At 34.8% G+C, this 16,683-nt stretch overlaps 1 protein-coding gene across 1 annotated transcript; it reads right to left on the bottom strand.

Annotated features, from left to right (window-relative positions):
• Positions 1–1,033: 1,033 nt before the first annotated feature.
• LOC126624089 (uncharacterized) lies at positions 1,034–3,244 on the bottom strand. The gene is made up of 2 exons (XM_050293105.1): positions 2,888–3,244; positions 1,034–2,148 (listed from the first exon to the last, which is right to left on the bottom strand). Exon 2 carries the CDS (start codon positions 2,142–2,144, stop codon positions 1,164–1,166), a length of 981 nt encoding a protein of 326 aa, XP_050149062.1. The 5' UTR covers positions 2,145–2,148; positions 2,888–3,244; the 3' UTR covers positions 1,034–1,163.
• Between the last annotated feature and the right edge of the window lie 13,439 nt (positions 3,245–16,683).

The following is a 16,683-nucleotide window of genomic DNA, read 5'->3' as shown; positions in this document are numbered from 1 at the left end:
ACATGATGTTCAACTTCAACCCCAACCGACATGCAATAGTCATCAAAAGTTTTAGATGTGAATTCTCCAGCATTATCCAATCGAATAGATTTGATCGGATAATCAGGGTGGTGAGCCCTGAGCTTGATAACCTGAGCCAACAGTTTGGAGAATGCAGCGTTCCTTGTGGACAACAAGCACACGTGTGACCAACGTGTAGAAGCGTCAACCAAAACCATAAAATATCTAAATGGTCCGCAGGGAGGTTGAATCGGTCCACAAATGTCCCCCTGAATCCGTTGTAGAAAAATGGGAGGATTCGAACGAATCTTGTCATAAGAAGGCTTAGTAATAAGCTTTCCCATAGAACATGTTTGACATGCAATTTCATGGATCGAACCTAAGCTTCGGGTTAGTGGATGCCCGTGTGAAGTTTTGAGGATACGGCGCATCGCTATTCGTCCAGGATGTCCCAAACGATCATGCCAAAGTGTAATTTCGTGCGCGGTCCCTGTGGTAGGGCCGGCCACATAGTGGCATTCTATGGGGCGTATGGTCGTAGTATACAGACCACTCGGGTTACGCTCCATCTTCTCTAGAATACGCTTCTGGCCATATTCGTAGGAAGTTACGCACAGAAATTCTACTCCGTTTTCTACGTGGGTTTCAGCGTGGTAATTGTTATCTCTAATGTCCTTGAAACTTAGTAACGTTCTTCCGGAACGTGGAGAATAGAGTGCCTCAGCAATGGTCAAGATTGTACCATTGGACAACATTATACGTGCCTTACCGTATCCTTCGATCAGGTTGGATGGGCCTGAGAGGGTTGTCAGAGGTGCATTCTTAGGTACGAAGTTAGTGAAATAGATGCGTTCACGCAAAACAGTATGCGTGGTTGCACTATCTGCCAGACAACTAACTTTCCCACTAGTCATACCTAGAATGAAAAATTAATTTGAATCGGTCACATGCATAAAAGTTTATAAAAACAAGTATCAATTCGAAATAATTTCATTTATTCAAGGAAAAAACTTAATATCCAAAATAAATCGCCAACTAATAATCCAAAACATAAAGGAAAATTGTTCAAAATCAACCAAAAAACAAGGTGGGGTTCGGCCACTAGGTGGAATTCGGCCCCAATTGTCTTATTTTAACTGAAAAATAAGTCTATGTCTAAGATTCTAATCTTCCATAGGAGTGGTATCCTCCTGAAAATCAGAAACCTCCATCTTTGTAGTCTCCGGTTCGTCCACTTGCAGGAAGTTTGATTCAAACTTCGTACGACGAGAATGATATGCATCCACAACCTTCTTGGGAGCACGGCAAATACGAGACCAATGGTCCTTGGAACCACAACGATAGCACATATCGTCATTCATTGTGGCAGGTGCTTTGCCCTTATTCTTGAAGTTCGGGGCCTTGGGAGCAAGGTTTGGGCGCTTCTGGGCTTTGTTTCCTCCCTTGGATGGGCCTTGGCTCTGTTGACCTTGGTGGGATGGCTTCTGGCCGCCCTTACCACGCCTCTTTTGGCGTTTTGGGTGCTGATGAGTGCTATAATGTGCTTCAGGCACAGCAGTAGCCCCAGTAGGTCGAGCTTGATGATTCTTCATCAACAGCTGGTTCTGTTTTTCAGCAAGAAGTAAAACAGAGATCAAATCCGAGAACTTAGTGAACTTCTGAGCTCTATATTGTTGCTGCAGGACAATATTAGAAGCAGAGAAGGTCGAGTAGGTCTTCTCTAGGAGATCCTCTTCAGTCAAAGTTTCATTGCAAAACTTGAGAAGTGATCGGATTCGACAAACTTCATAATTATATTCATTCACAGACTTAAAGTCTTGGAAGCGCAAGTGCTGCCAGTCGTGTCTTGCTTCAGGCAAGAATATGTCATTTTGGTGATCGAAACGATCAGCCAAAGCGACCCATAATGCACGTGGATCCTCCTCAGCAAGGTACTCAGTTTGTAGAGCGTCATGGATATGTCTTCGGATGAAGATCATAGCAGTGGCTTTTTCAGCCTCGCCAACAGGTTTATCTGTTGCTTCTTCAATAGCAGGACGCAAGTTCTTTGCAGTGAGGTGGAGCTTCACATCTTGAACCCACTTGAGGTAGTTCCTTCCAGAAACCTCCAAAGCGGTGAAGTCGAGTTTGTTCAAATTCGACATGGTCCTATCAAAATAGATGGACAAGATGTGGTTAGTGTAATGGAGAAAAATCAATCCATTCACATAGGAGTAGAACATACAGGTTCTAATAGACATGTATTGGTTTAATTTTGCATGAAAAACTTCGGGTTTTCATGGGTGATATATTTAAGTGAAAACTTCGGGTTTTCTAACAAGGCATGTTTAGAAGAAACTTCGGGTTTCAAAGTAATTATGAACTTCAGGTTCATATATTCCTGCAGGCAAACACAAATATATATGCAAACAAATATGCAAAGAATATATGCAGAGATATTGTATAATGATAAGTGAATTAATTTATTTTTGGTCTTCGGGGCCAAATTAAAGTGTGGGTGAAAATATAAAAACCCATATTATTTTAAAAAAAATTAGAGAAGAGGGGAATGGGCTGCTGTGTGCAGCCCTAAAAAAAAAAATTTCGTTTTTTTTTTTTTTTTTTTTTTTTGTATTCAATTATATTATATGCATGTATAATTTTAATGAATCACATATTTACGTTGATGCATATGCAAATAATAGTTTCAATGCATGTACATATGTAGGATTCAATTCATGACAAATATCAAATTCACATAATTGTAGCAATTTTGATTATGAAGCATACACAATTTATGTAGAATCTAAAATACGTTAAACGTAAAGTTGGGTCATGCATCATGGTGAATGTTCATGCTATCAGGGCTTGCAAAATATCGAGTTAAAAGCCGTTGTTTAGAAAGAACCTGATTGCGTGATGATATAGATGAACTGGTTTGATGCAGAAAAATTATTTCTTCAATTTCGGCTTTCATCTTCAAGCTTGTATCACGTTCAACATAAGAAGAAAAATAAATTGAATCAATAACAATATATGAATTCAATAAAATCAAGATTTAATCAATTAAAAATAATTGAAACGTAATACTCCCCTGATTGTAGACGAATAAATTCTCTTTAAATTCTTCTAAGCACAGCGTGAAGAGCGTGTTGATAACGTGTTGTGGTCTATTTTATCTGACAGATGGACTAGGGCCGGCGGCAGAGAGAGAGAGGAGAGAGATGTGTGTTTGTAGAATTGTAGGGGAATGTGTGTGTTGTTATCCCTCCTACATTGTGCCTTTATTTATAGTAGTAAAGGGAGAGAAGATATTCCTTCTCCTCCAAGTAATACAAGTTGTAATAGGAAATGATAACTAGAATCAAATCTTATCTAGGATTTACACAATCATACTTAAACTAGGAATGTTTACAACAATTTTTAATATTTTATAACTTATCCGCGGCTGACACTACCAACCATTTTTTATTATTTGGGAATCGAAAAAGCACATTTACTTTTGTTTCCCCATTTTGCTCTACATCAAACCTCCAAACAATCAAGGAAAATATTATAGACAACCACCAAACAGGCAAAAAACAAAGCTAAAAAAACGGGATAAGATTTTATAGTATTGATCTATGGGTTAGAGCGTTGGACTTTGGACTCGGAGAAGCCTCGCACCATTACTTTCTTCCCACCTTCCATTCCCTCGCCGGCCGCCCGCCGCTTCGCTGGCACTCCTCCCCTCAATCCTCATCCAAAATCTCCCTCCTTTTTGCCCCTTCATTGCCCTCAAGGGTCACTTTTCCACTTCCCCCAGTCACCTCCCTCCACGTGGCTCCACGTCACTCCCGTGCTGGGGGATGCGGATCCCCTGTCCGCTCCTGCTGGTCAACAGCCTCTTCGTGTCTTCCCCAGGCGCCACGTGGTTTTACGATGCCGATTTTCCTCATCCCATGTGATTGTTTAATCCCGGAATAATCCTACTTAAGGCTAGATAATATTTTTAATTTCAAGTATTGTCTTGATTTAGAACGTAATTATTTATATATATGGAGCTACGAAGAATACACAGAAATTATCAACATGTTGGCGCCATAATGTCATGATATACGGCAAACTTAATTACATCACTTTCCTTGAATCCTTGTCGTTTGATTTGAATTAATATTCTATTTAAACTAATTAATCCACGATTTGCATGCTTAGCTTATGGGCCGCACATCGTCAACATGGATTATTATAAAATAACCGCCCTTAACTTCACCCTCAGCTTACATTATCAACGACTTGTACTACAAATGGTGTTCTTTCCATTTTTACATAATAGCAGCCCTATCAAGTTATCAACGACTTGTACTACAAATGGTGTTCTTTCCATTTTTAGATAAGGGAGCATTTTTTATCACCATCATTTAGTGTGGTGTATGCTCACCATCTTATTTATCACAGTTATATGAGTTTGAATTTCGAGATTCGTGCAGTGGATAGGCACAAATCTCAAAATTCAAACTCATCTAACGGTGATAAATAGGGTGATGAACATATATCACACTAAATGATGGTGAGCAAAAATGCACTCTTTAGATAATAACAGCCCAACCTCCATCTACTTGCTTGTAGGGATGATAATTCAAACCGTTAAAACCGATACCCGCCCAAATGGAGCGGATTTAGGTATGAAAATTCGGATATATTATGGTTATGGGTAAAAACCATGAACTTTATTTGGTTATGGTTTTAGATATGGTTATAGGGTCTCTAATCCATATTCGTACCCAAATTTGAACCGAATAATATATTGCATACATATTATACATATATATATACACACACCTACATACTTATATGGAAAAATTAGAATCGGGTTCTTAGTTACTAATGTTCTTTGATTAAAACCTTATTAGTTTTCAGATTTTGATCAAGGTCCCTAGCATTAATGCAATAATGAATTTACATGTCAGTTACTTAATTTTTAAAATAAAAATTAATAATTGATTTAGGATTTTAATACTCACACCTTTATTAAACTCCTAAATAATTTTCAATTCAAAACATTTCCAAAATAAATAAATAAAATAGAATAAGTTTGTACCCCTTCTTTTTTATAAAAAGGTTTCCAATTTTTTAATCTTATATGTACCCATTCATGTATTTTCAAATTTTTAATCTTAAAATGTACCCATTCTTAAATATACCAATTTGTTGTAGTAAAATGAACCCTTTTTTTATATAAAATCTATTCATTTTTTTTCTAATCCATTTTTAAACTTATATGGGTACATTCTTTTTCTTGATTTGAGAATGTATCCATGTCAAGTTTAATCAAAGAAATTTACTAATGTTATTAAGCCTAATATTTATTGTTTTTTGTGTGGTTTTGAAGAATGTAACCATACATTGGTACAATAATTTTTTTGTTAATTTTGATGAATGTACCCATGTTTATATACATATTCATATATATACACACACAAACACAAAATATATTGGAGAGTATAATTTATATTTTAATAATTTTAATAATTTTAATCCACAAATTATGGGTTTTTTTATTCAAAATCTCATTAACACAAACAACTATAAATTTCAAATTTTAATTTAAAAAATATCGTAACCTACATAGAAATACATTATCACATTAATTTCACAGACTTTGATCAAAAATTGAAAACCAACAAGGTTTCAGTCAAATAATATTGATAGTTAGGGACCATATCCAAAATGTCCCTATTTATATATATGTATGTATTTATATTGAGTGAACCTATACCATTTTACCATATTCATTATTCACCGCATAATATATTTAGTATATAATATAATAATATTCACCGAACCCTATGTACTATATTCATTATGCGTCAAACTCTATGCTATATTCATTATGCACCAAACATAATGCTTATGGGAGATATCAACAGCCAACATCATCAATGTTTAATTGGAGGCTATTTAATGATGAAATTAGTATCTACTAAGTTATTGTGCGTCAATTGTGTGAATATAATTTTTTGTTTTTGACGAAGATGGATATAACCGTTAACTTATGGGAAATTTGTTACTTGGTGGGTATGGTTATGGATAATACCCGATGGCTATTTTGCGGTTATGGATATGGTTAATTTTCGTGGTTATGGTGAGGGATATAGTATTTTCGTTCCCAAACCAAAATGTTGACATCCTTGCTTGCTTAGTACTTGTTGACCTTAAAAACTAGAGTACATTGTAGTTATGGTCCCTCCACTTTAATCAAATTGGACCGATGATCCATCAACTAAAATTTTATTACCATTGGTCCTACAACTCATCAAAACGTGTAGTTATGGTCATTTTTGTCAATTTCGTCATAATTTTGTCAAAATAAGTTATGTTGAAAGAACCATTGATACAATTGGGTTAAAGTTGAGTGACCGTTGCTCTAATTGGGTTAAAGTTGAGGGACCATTTCTCCAGTTGGATTAAAGTTGAGGGACCAATGGTAATGAATTTTTAGTTGAGGGATCATAGTTGTACGTTTTGATGATTTGAGAGACTAATGGTAATTGATTTTAGTTGAGGGACCATAGCTGCACGTTTTGATGAGTTAAGGGACCAATGGTAATGAATTTTTAGTTGAGAGACCATTACTCCAATTGAGTTCAAGTTAAGAGATCATTGCTACAATTTACTCTAAAAACTATTTCAGGTCCAACCAGTACACACATATTTCATTTCAAGTTTAATTTTACTCTACATGTATACCCGACGCACATTGTATTCTCATATTGTATGTAAACAATACACATTTATATATATATATATATATATATATATATGCTTTTTAGCCACAATGGTCATTGAGATTTGCATAACTCCTCACTTTGGTCTCTGAGATTTGAAATCAATATAATTAATGAGTTTGTCCACCATCAATCATTTTGGTTGTAACATCCTACATCGCCCATGGGAGTGGATTATGTAAGCCTTATATGTATATTCTCATCTCTACCTAGCACGAGGCATTTTAAGAGCTCACTGGCTTCGGGTTCCATCGGAACTCCGAAATTAAACAAGTTCACGCGAGAGCATTCCCATGATGGGTGACCGACTGGGAAGTTCTCGTGTGAGTTCCCAGAAACAAAATCGTGAGGGCGTGGTTGGGGCCCAAAGTGGACAATATCGTGCTATGGCAGAGTCGAGTCCGGGATGTGGTGGGGGACCGGGCCGGGATGTGACATTGGTCCTTCCTTGAAAAATCTCCATTAAATATGAATAAAATGACCAAAATATCCTTAATTTTGGTCAAATCATTTTGGCCTATTGTTTATTAAATTGAGGGCATATTTGTCATTTTGATCCTTGTTTAACATAATTTTGCACGAAATGACCAAAATAATTGATGGTGTACAATCTCAAGGACCACTTATATTGATTTCAAATGTCAAGGACCAAAGTGATGTGTTATGCAAATCTCATATATATATATATATATATAGGGCTTAACATAGTTAAGTGCATATAGTTATTTATAGAAGTGATGATAGGAGAATTTACTTGCCAAACATGCATAATATGTGGTAAATAAATTATGAGTCTTTGTTTTCACCAAACTTAATTTCTTTCCTTCTTATGTAAAAGATACAATCTGTGGTGGCAGCATGCTCCCCGATCACTGGAAAAAAATTGGCTAATAGGTTGTACACATTAAGTTTTAATTAATTCTAAACTTTGGCTAACCTCACAAAACCATCTGCACCTTAAGGCCATCTCCAACCAATCCGGCCAGAAGGCCGAAAATAGCCCTAAATGACATGAAAACCGTCTTCAACTGAAAGCTAGGCCAAATGGCTCGTGGGCCCCACCGGGCCACAAAAGAAGAATCAGGCTAACCGGATGGCCTAAACCAGCTAGCCCAGGCCGGTCTAGCTTTTTGAATCTCAACGACTAGTTGCTAACGTTAGTTAGCCGTTAAATTTGATTTTTTGTTTTTACAATATTTTTTTAAAAAAAAATTAATTCTATTTTTTTTCCTATAACTACCTAAGCAATTAAACAACATTTAGTAACATTAAATAACAGTAAGTAACATTAAACAACATTAAACAATACTAAACAACATTAAATAATATTAAGTACCATTAAACATCATAAAACTTAAACAACAATTAAAAAAACATTTAACGACATGAAACTTAAACAACATTAAAAAAAAATGGCCTAATCGGATAAATGGTCCCCGTAGTGATAAGGTATTCGGATGATAGCCCCTGTGGTAAAAAAATTCGGATTTAAACCCCTGTGGTCTAAGTCTGATAGGATTTATGCCCTTCTGTTAAATAATGCTGACGTGGCTGCCAAATGTCTGCCACGTGGCAAAAATAATATTTTTTTTTTAAAACCTGAATTTTTACAAAAAAAAAAAAAAAAAAAAAAAAACCCAGAAACTCCTCCCGCCCTCCGCCCGTCCCCCCCCCCCCCCCCGCCGGACTTCTTCTCCTTCTTCTTCCCGCCGGAGGCCAGCTCCCCCCCTGCCGCGTGACCCTCCTCCCTCTCCTTCTTCCTTCTTCTTCTTCTTCCCGCCGGTCTCCCCGCGCGACTCCTCCATCTCCCTCTTCCTTCTTCTTCTTCTTCTTCTTCTTCCCGCCGGAGACCTGCTCCCCCCCTCGCCGGAGCCCTCTCCCCGCGCCCTCCTCCCTCTCCCTCTCCCTCTTCCTTCTTCTTCTTCTTGCAGATCTGGGTTTTTTTTTTTTTTTTTTTTTTGTAAAAATTCAGGTTTAAAAAAAAAATTATTATTTTGCCACGTGGCAGACATTTGGCAGTCATGTGGCATATATGTGGCAGCCACATCAGCATTATTTAACAGAAGGGCATAAATCCTAACAGACTTATACCACAGGGGTTTAAATCCTAACAGACTTAGACCACAGGGGTTTAAATCCGAATTTTTTTACCACAGGGGCTATCATCCGAATACCTTATGACCACAGGGACCATTTATCCAATTAGGCCAAAAAACATTTAACAACATAAAACTTAAACGCCTACTCCATGCTTCTTTTGGCCTAAAGATGTGCAACAAGATCCTGTTGCAGGTACTTGTTTATGGCACGTAAACGTATCATCCTATGACATCTCATATACTCATTTAAAGAGATATTACCAGTTCTTGGATTCAAAGGCAAATTAGGCCCATCATATATTTTTGCACGACCTTCTTGACCTATTTGGATCCTCTTGGTCGTCATCAGACTCTCCATCAATATACCCATCTCGCTCATCCTCCACAATCATGTTGTGTAATACGATGCAAGACATCAGCAAGGAGTTCAAATTTTCTCGACTCCACCCTCTTGTCGGTTCCTTAATGATCTTCCACCGTGCTTGTAGAATATCGAAAGCTCTCTCAACATCTTTCCGGTATGACTCTTGGTGTAAGGTAAATCACCTTTCGGCGTCATCCCCAGGGTTTGCAATTGCTTGGACAATTGTCGCCCACTTTGGGTATGTGAATTATAGGCCAATATCCACCATATTTATGGACATTATTTATGGACATTGGAAACTGAAGATAACAAATGCTACGCAGATAAAAATCCTATATAAAATTCCCACAACCAATTACAGCTTGACATGTGGCACTCGAAATCATATCCAAAAAATTATTGAGATTACATATCGATAAGAAATCTGCAAAGTTATTAACATATCGATGACACTTGAAGCTTGAGACGTAAAATTATTGAGATTCCTTACCCACAAGAAATATGCAAAGTTACTCATAGATTGACATGTGGTACTCGAAATCCGAGACGTAAAATGATTGAGATTCCTTATCGACAAGAAATCTGCAAAGTTACTCATAGATCGACACGTGACACTTGAAATCCGACACGTAAAATTATTGAGATTTCAACTCGAAAAATAATTGACATTCGGCCTGGCAAACGGGTCGTGTCAGTCGTGTTCGGGTCGTTTTCGTGTAACACCTGTTATCTTAACGGGTCGTGTCGTGTCACACCCGTTATCTTAACGGGTCCTTAACAGGTCGTGTCACTTTACCCAACGGGTAAAGTGACCCGACCCGTTATGACCCGTTATGACCCGTTAAGAAAAATATATTTTTTTTCTTAAATTTACACATACCACACATTGCCACATAAATATTACTTCAAAACATTAAAACACATTTGTCGTTTAAGTACTACATCAACACTCGAAAATAAAAGCCTAATAAAAAAATAATACATACACTACTAATCTATTACAAATTTTAAATGTGCAAGGATATGCAAAATGAAACAGTTTTTGTTTTCAAGGTTGTGAAATCTTTCTCAAAAGTTTAAACCTCAATTTACAAAATCCTCGATTTACATCGATCATCATGAAATTGCATTGGAACTTTGGCTTGATCTATTACCTTCAAGAGTTATGTTGATGATGTTTTCAGTAAGGTTTTTCACGTCATAACTATCTTCTGCATAAACTAAGCATAGAAAAACCAAACATTAAAAATCATTCAAATTATGAGAAGTTTACCAAAATAATTATGAAAAAAAATAAAACAATAGTACTATACCATACTTTTATTAAGTATAAACATAAGATTTTGTGGTATCCACTAGTGTAAATATTTTAAATTGAATATCGAATTCAATCATTGTATTCATATAAGGTCAAGGAGTGTAGTTGTAAAAAATCATCAAAATCGGAGTTAAATTAACCGTTAAATCGTGATTTTTCGTTTATAACCGTCGAAAAGTTTTGTCCCGTTACGTGCTCTCTGAATGTTTGTTTTTTGCAATTTTTGGCGTATGCGATCTCGAAATATATACAAACATGTTTGACGGTTGGATCATTGAAACTAGTTTCGTAGAATGAGTATCCCATCAAAACAATAGATTCACTAATACTTAAGAGTTTATTCATACTTTTATTAAGTATAACATAAGATTTTGTGGTTTCCACTAGTGTAAATATTTTAAATTGAAGATCGAATTCAATCATTGTATTCATATAAGGTCAAGGAGTGTAGTTATAAAAAATTATCAAAATCGGAGTTAAAATGACCGTTAAATCGTGATTTTTTGTTTATAACCGTCGAAACGTTTTGTCCCGTTACTTGATCTTTGAATGTTTGTTTTTTGCAATTTTTGGCGTATGAAATCTCGAAGTATATATAAACATGTTTGACGGTTGGATCATTGAAACTAGTTTCGTAGAATGAGTATCCCATCAAAACAATAGATTCACTAATACTTAATAGTTTATTCATACTTTTATTAAGTATAATATAAGATTTTGTGGTATCCACTAGTGTAAATATTTTAAATTGAAGATCGAATTCAATCATTGTATTCATATAGGGTCAAGGAGTGTGGTTGTAAAAAAACATCAAAATCAGAGTTAAAATGACCGTTAAATCGTGATTTTTCGTTTATAACCGTCGAAAAGTTTTGTCCCGTTACTTTATCTCTGAATGTTTGTTTTTTGTAATTTTTGACGTATGCGATCTTGAAGTATATACAAACATGTTTGACGGTTGGATCTTTGAAAGTAGTTTCATAGAATGAGTATCCCATCAAAACAATAGATTCACTAATACGTAATAGTTTATTCATACTTTTATTAAGCATAATATAAGATTTTGTGGTTTCCACTAGTGTAAATATTTTAAATTGAAGATCGAATTCAATCATTGTATTCATATAAGGTCAAGGAGTGTAGCTACAAAAAATCATCAAAATCAGAGTTAAAATGACCGTTAAATCATGATTTTTCTTTTTATAACCGTCGAAAAGTTTTGTCCCGTTAATTGATCTCTGAATATTTGTTTTTTGTAATTTTTGACGTATGCGATCTCGAAGTATATACAAACATGTTTGACGGTTGGATCTTTAAAATTAATTTCGTATAATGAGTATCCCATCAAAACAATAGATTCACTAATACTTAATAGTTTATTTATACTTTTATTAAGTATAACATAAGATTTTGTGGTATCCACTAGTGTAAATATTTTAAATTGAAGATCGAATTCAATCATTGTATTCATATGAGGTCAAGGAGTGTAGTTGTAAAAAATCATCAAAATCGGAGTTAAATTAACCGTTAAATCATGATTTTTCGTTTATAACCGTCGAAAAGTTTTGTCCCGTTACTTGCTCTCTGAATGTTTTTTTTTTTTGCAATTTTTGGCGTATGCGATCTCGAAATATATACAAACATGTTTGACGGTTGGATCATTGAAACTAGTTTCGTAGAATGAGTATCGCATTAAAACAATAGATTCACTAATACTTAAGAGTTTATTCATACTTTTATTAAGTATAACATAAGATTTTGTAGTATCCACTAGTGTAAATATTTTAAATTGAAGATCGAATTTAATCATTGTATTCATATAAGGTCAAGGAGTGTAGTTGTAAAAAATCATCAAAATCGGAGTTAAATTAACCGTTAAATCGTGATTTTTCGTTTATAACCGTCGAAAAGTTTTGTCCCGTTACTTACTCTCTGAATGTTTTTTTTTTGCAATTTTTGGCGTATGCGATCTCGAAATATATAAAAACATGTTTGACGGTTGGATCATTGAAAATAGTTTCATAGAATGAGTATCCCATCAAAACAATAGATTCAGTAATACTTAAGAGTTTATTCATACTTTTATTAAGTATAACATAAGATTTTGTGGTATCCACTAGTGTAAATATTTTAAATTGAAGATCGAATTCAATCATTGTATTTATATAGGGTCAAGGAGTGTAGTTGTAAAAAATCATCAAAATCGGAGTTAAAATGACCGTTAAATCGTGATTTTTCGTTTTTAACCGTCGAAATGTTTTGTCCCGTTACTTGATCTCTGAATGTTTGTTTTTTGCAATTTTTGGTGTATGCGATCTCGAAGTATATATAAACATGTTTGACGGTTGGATCATTGAAACTAGTTTCGTAGAATGAGTATCCCATCAAAACAATAGATTCACTAATACTTAATAGTTTATTCATACTTTTATTAAGTATAATATAAGATTTTGTGGTATCCACTAGTGTAAATATTTTAAATTGAAGATCGAATTCAATCATTGTATTCATATAAGGTCAAGGAGTGTAGCTGCAAAAAATCATCAAAATCAGAGTTAAAATGACCGTTAAATCGTGATTTTTCTTTTTATAACCGTCGAAAAGTTTTGTACCGTTAATTGATCTCTGAATGTTTGTTTTTTGTAATTTTTGACGTATGCGATCTCGAAATATATACAAACATGTTTGACGGTTGGATCTTTGAAACTAGTTTCGTATAATGAGTATCCCATCAAAACAATAGATTCACTAATACTTAATAGTTTATTCATACTTTTATTAAGTATAACATAAGATTTTGTTGTATCCACTAGTGTAAATATTTTAAATTGAAGATCGAATTCATTACTTGTATTCATATAGGGTCAAGGAGTGTAGTTGTAAAAAATCATCAAAATCGGAGTTAAAATAACCGTTAAATCGTGATTTTTTGTTTATAACCGTCGAAAACTTTTGTCCCATTACTTGATCTCTGAATGTTTGTTTTTATTGGCGTATGCGATCTCGAAGTATATACAAACATGTTTGACGGTTGGATCATTGAAACTAGTTTTGTAGAATGAGTATCCCATCAAAACAATAGATTCACTAATACTTAAGAGTTTATTCATACTTTTATTAAGTATAACATAAGATTTTGTGGTATCCACTAGTGTAAATATTTTAAATTGAAGATCGAATTCAATCATTGTATTCATATAGGGTCAAGGAGTGTGGTTGTAAAAAATCATCAAAATCGGAGTTAAAATGACCGTTAAATTGTGATTTTTCGTTTATAACCGTCGAAAAGTTTTGTCCCCTTACTTGCTCTCTGAATGTTTGTTTTTTGCAATTTTTGGCGTATGCGATGTCGAAGTATATACAAACATGTTTGACGGTTGGATCGTTGAAATTAGTTTCGTATAATTCGTATCCCATGAAGTTCAATGGTGTGTGTGTGTATATATATATATTTATTTATTAAGTAGATTTAAATCTATTTATTTTGTATGTATAATTATTATAGTTTTTAGGGGTATAAAATTTAATATATATATATATATATATAATTATTATAGTTAATATTTTGGGTATAATTATTATAGTATATATAATTATTATAATTATTATAGTTAATTTAATATATATATATATATATAATTATTATAGTTTTTAGGGGTATAAAATTGTTAAATTAATATATATATATAATTATTATAGCATTTTTTTAGGGTTATAAATTATTAAATTAATATTCTGCTTATCGTGTATCGTGTTACCCACGTGTATACCCGAACAAACCCGTTATCTTAACAGATGCTTATCGGGTTACCCGATAACGACCCGTTTCGTTATCGTGTAGACCCGAACACCTGTTAATTTCGTGTCGTGTCGTGTCAGGAATTGCCAGGCCTTTCCATCTCGAAAAATTATTGAGGTAGTTTAATTTAAGTAATCATATTAATTCAATTAAAATAATAAATTATGTTTTGCCCTATGACCCTTTGGCCCCTTCGGTTGGAGATGGTTTTTTGCCACAAGGCTATATTTGGCCTATAGCCCTCTGACCCCTTGGTTGGAGATGGTAAGAAATATGGCCTGATACTATTCATTAAAATATTAATTTCTTGAAGTGCTATATAGCTAAAACGAGTCATTTGGCCCTCCTTCGATGAGATGGCCTAAGTGTTCAACCTCGTTGCAAAAATGAAACAAAACTAGCAAAAAATATCATGACAACTCACTTTTGGTTGGTAGATTGGTAGATGCATCGCCCTTTTAGGCAAATCACAACCAATGGCGGATGCATTGAGGGGCAAGGGGGTCAGCTAACCCCCGAACTTTAGTGAACATCCATAAATACCTTGGGTGCTGACCCTCCGAACTTCGGTGAATGTCCATGGATACATTGAGTGCTGCTCTTTTGAAGATTAGAGTTGGCTTTATACATGACCTTCAACTGACTTCAAGCCTACCAAGACTCGGTGAATGTTCATAGATAGCTTGAGTGTTGCCCCTTGCATACATTAACAGGTGTGCAATATGTATTTCCAAATGACTTTAGGTCTACCAAGACTTGATGAAACAGGGATATGCATGCTATTTCTGGTAAAAAAAAAATTACGCGCTGCGCGCTATTCTTACTGACCCTCTTAATATAATTTCCTGGATCCGCCACTAATCACAACAGATTGCTCTATAGGTCACATGTTTAGACATTTCGCAATAAGAAGTTTCCGATAAATTTTATGTCGAAGATAACAAAGAGACGAAAATGGTGGTCCAATGTGTATGATCTAGTAGCCCATGTGAAGCCATGTGGCAATATGATCCCCAAAGAAAACTATTGAAGATGGCGACTTAGATTGTTAGTATAAAGTAAGAGATGGAATCCCAGTCCTAAACCTTATAAAAATTGCACCTTCTTTTTTCCTTTTTGTTTTTACTATGTAACAAAAACATAGCGCAATTTAATTGAAGTGTCAATTTTGCCATCATTCCTCGTCATTCTCCACCTCAGAAGCTCACATCAACACAGCAACGAGCAAAACAAACCAATATCTCTCAATTTACCCTTTTACCTTTATTCCTCTTCCCCTCACGTTTTTCTTATGAATTTTTAAGTTTAAACCCAACTGCTTTCTGCCAATTAGTACTTTGGTTTGGTGTTATTTTTTTTCACTTGTAAGTAAGAGGTCTTATGTTCGATTCTCGCGAAATGAGAATTTGAACCACATTGTTGGTAACCTATTGTGAAGCTAAGTCTAACCATCCTCTTAATTAGGATGATATCGTTTGTGCAAAAAAATTCTCTAATTTTCAACGTGAAATTACACTTGTATCCCCTCAGTGCATGTCTTGTGGTCCACCCTTCCTCCATACAATTAGGAGCCAAAACTTTGGCCCTACCTCTTGGTTGGGGATGCTGATCGTACAAGCCAAAGGGAGGCCAATACAAAAGTATGTAGTGAGTGAGGGGTAGAATTGTCTTTGTGGCACAAGCTTATCCAAACCAGTGGGCTCCTCAGAATATGCTACTTTGTGTTTGCTTTTGGTAATTGTGAGGAAATGCGAGTGGAGAGGGAGGGAAATCGGAGACGTCTAATTGGCAAAGAAAAAGGTAGCCTTAGCGTTACGACCCACGGGTTCATAGAAATTTATTAAATTTAGACATATGCCCCACAGTTAATCACACCGTCAATCAAGATGGATTTCTTTTCATGTTATCAAACTGTGAATTACGATTGTTTATTCAAATGAACTTTTATAACATAAGGCTGGTGTCCTTAACATGTCAAAAATTGATGTTTCGAGTGCATATAGCTGAACGGGAATTACGAAATTAATTTGTGGTCGGATCACTAATTCAATTTTGCAAAGCGCAATAAAAAAAAATACATATTCAAGCAATACAACATGAAATATCATACAATACTTCGTTGTGACAATAAATGTCAATATAAAAAGCAAAGATAAGACACTGAATATACCTCGTTGAACGGTTATCAATCTCATCATTACTTTCGTAATGTAATGAATCCAAATCATAATCTAGTCTGATTTGCTATTAAGAAGGGTGTATTCAATTGTGATTTTTGGAGATTTAGTTCTTTTTACAAATTCAATGGTATTCAATTAGAATTTTAAGTGATTTTCTGAGAATATAGGTTATTTAAC

The sequence above is a fragment of the Malus sylvestris genome, chromosome 5 (assembly GCF_916048215.2).
Source record: "Malus sylvestris chromosome 5, drMalSylv7.2, whole genome shotgun sequence".
In the NCBI taxonomy this organism is placed as follows: Eukaryota; Viridiplantae; Streptophyta; class Magnoliopsida; order Rosales; family Rosaceae; genus Malus; species Malus sylvestris.
Note: the sequence above shows the minus strand (reverse complement) of the source record. Positions and strands in the feature narration are given on the sequence as shown.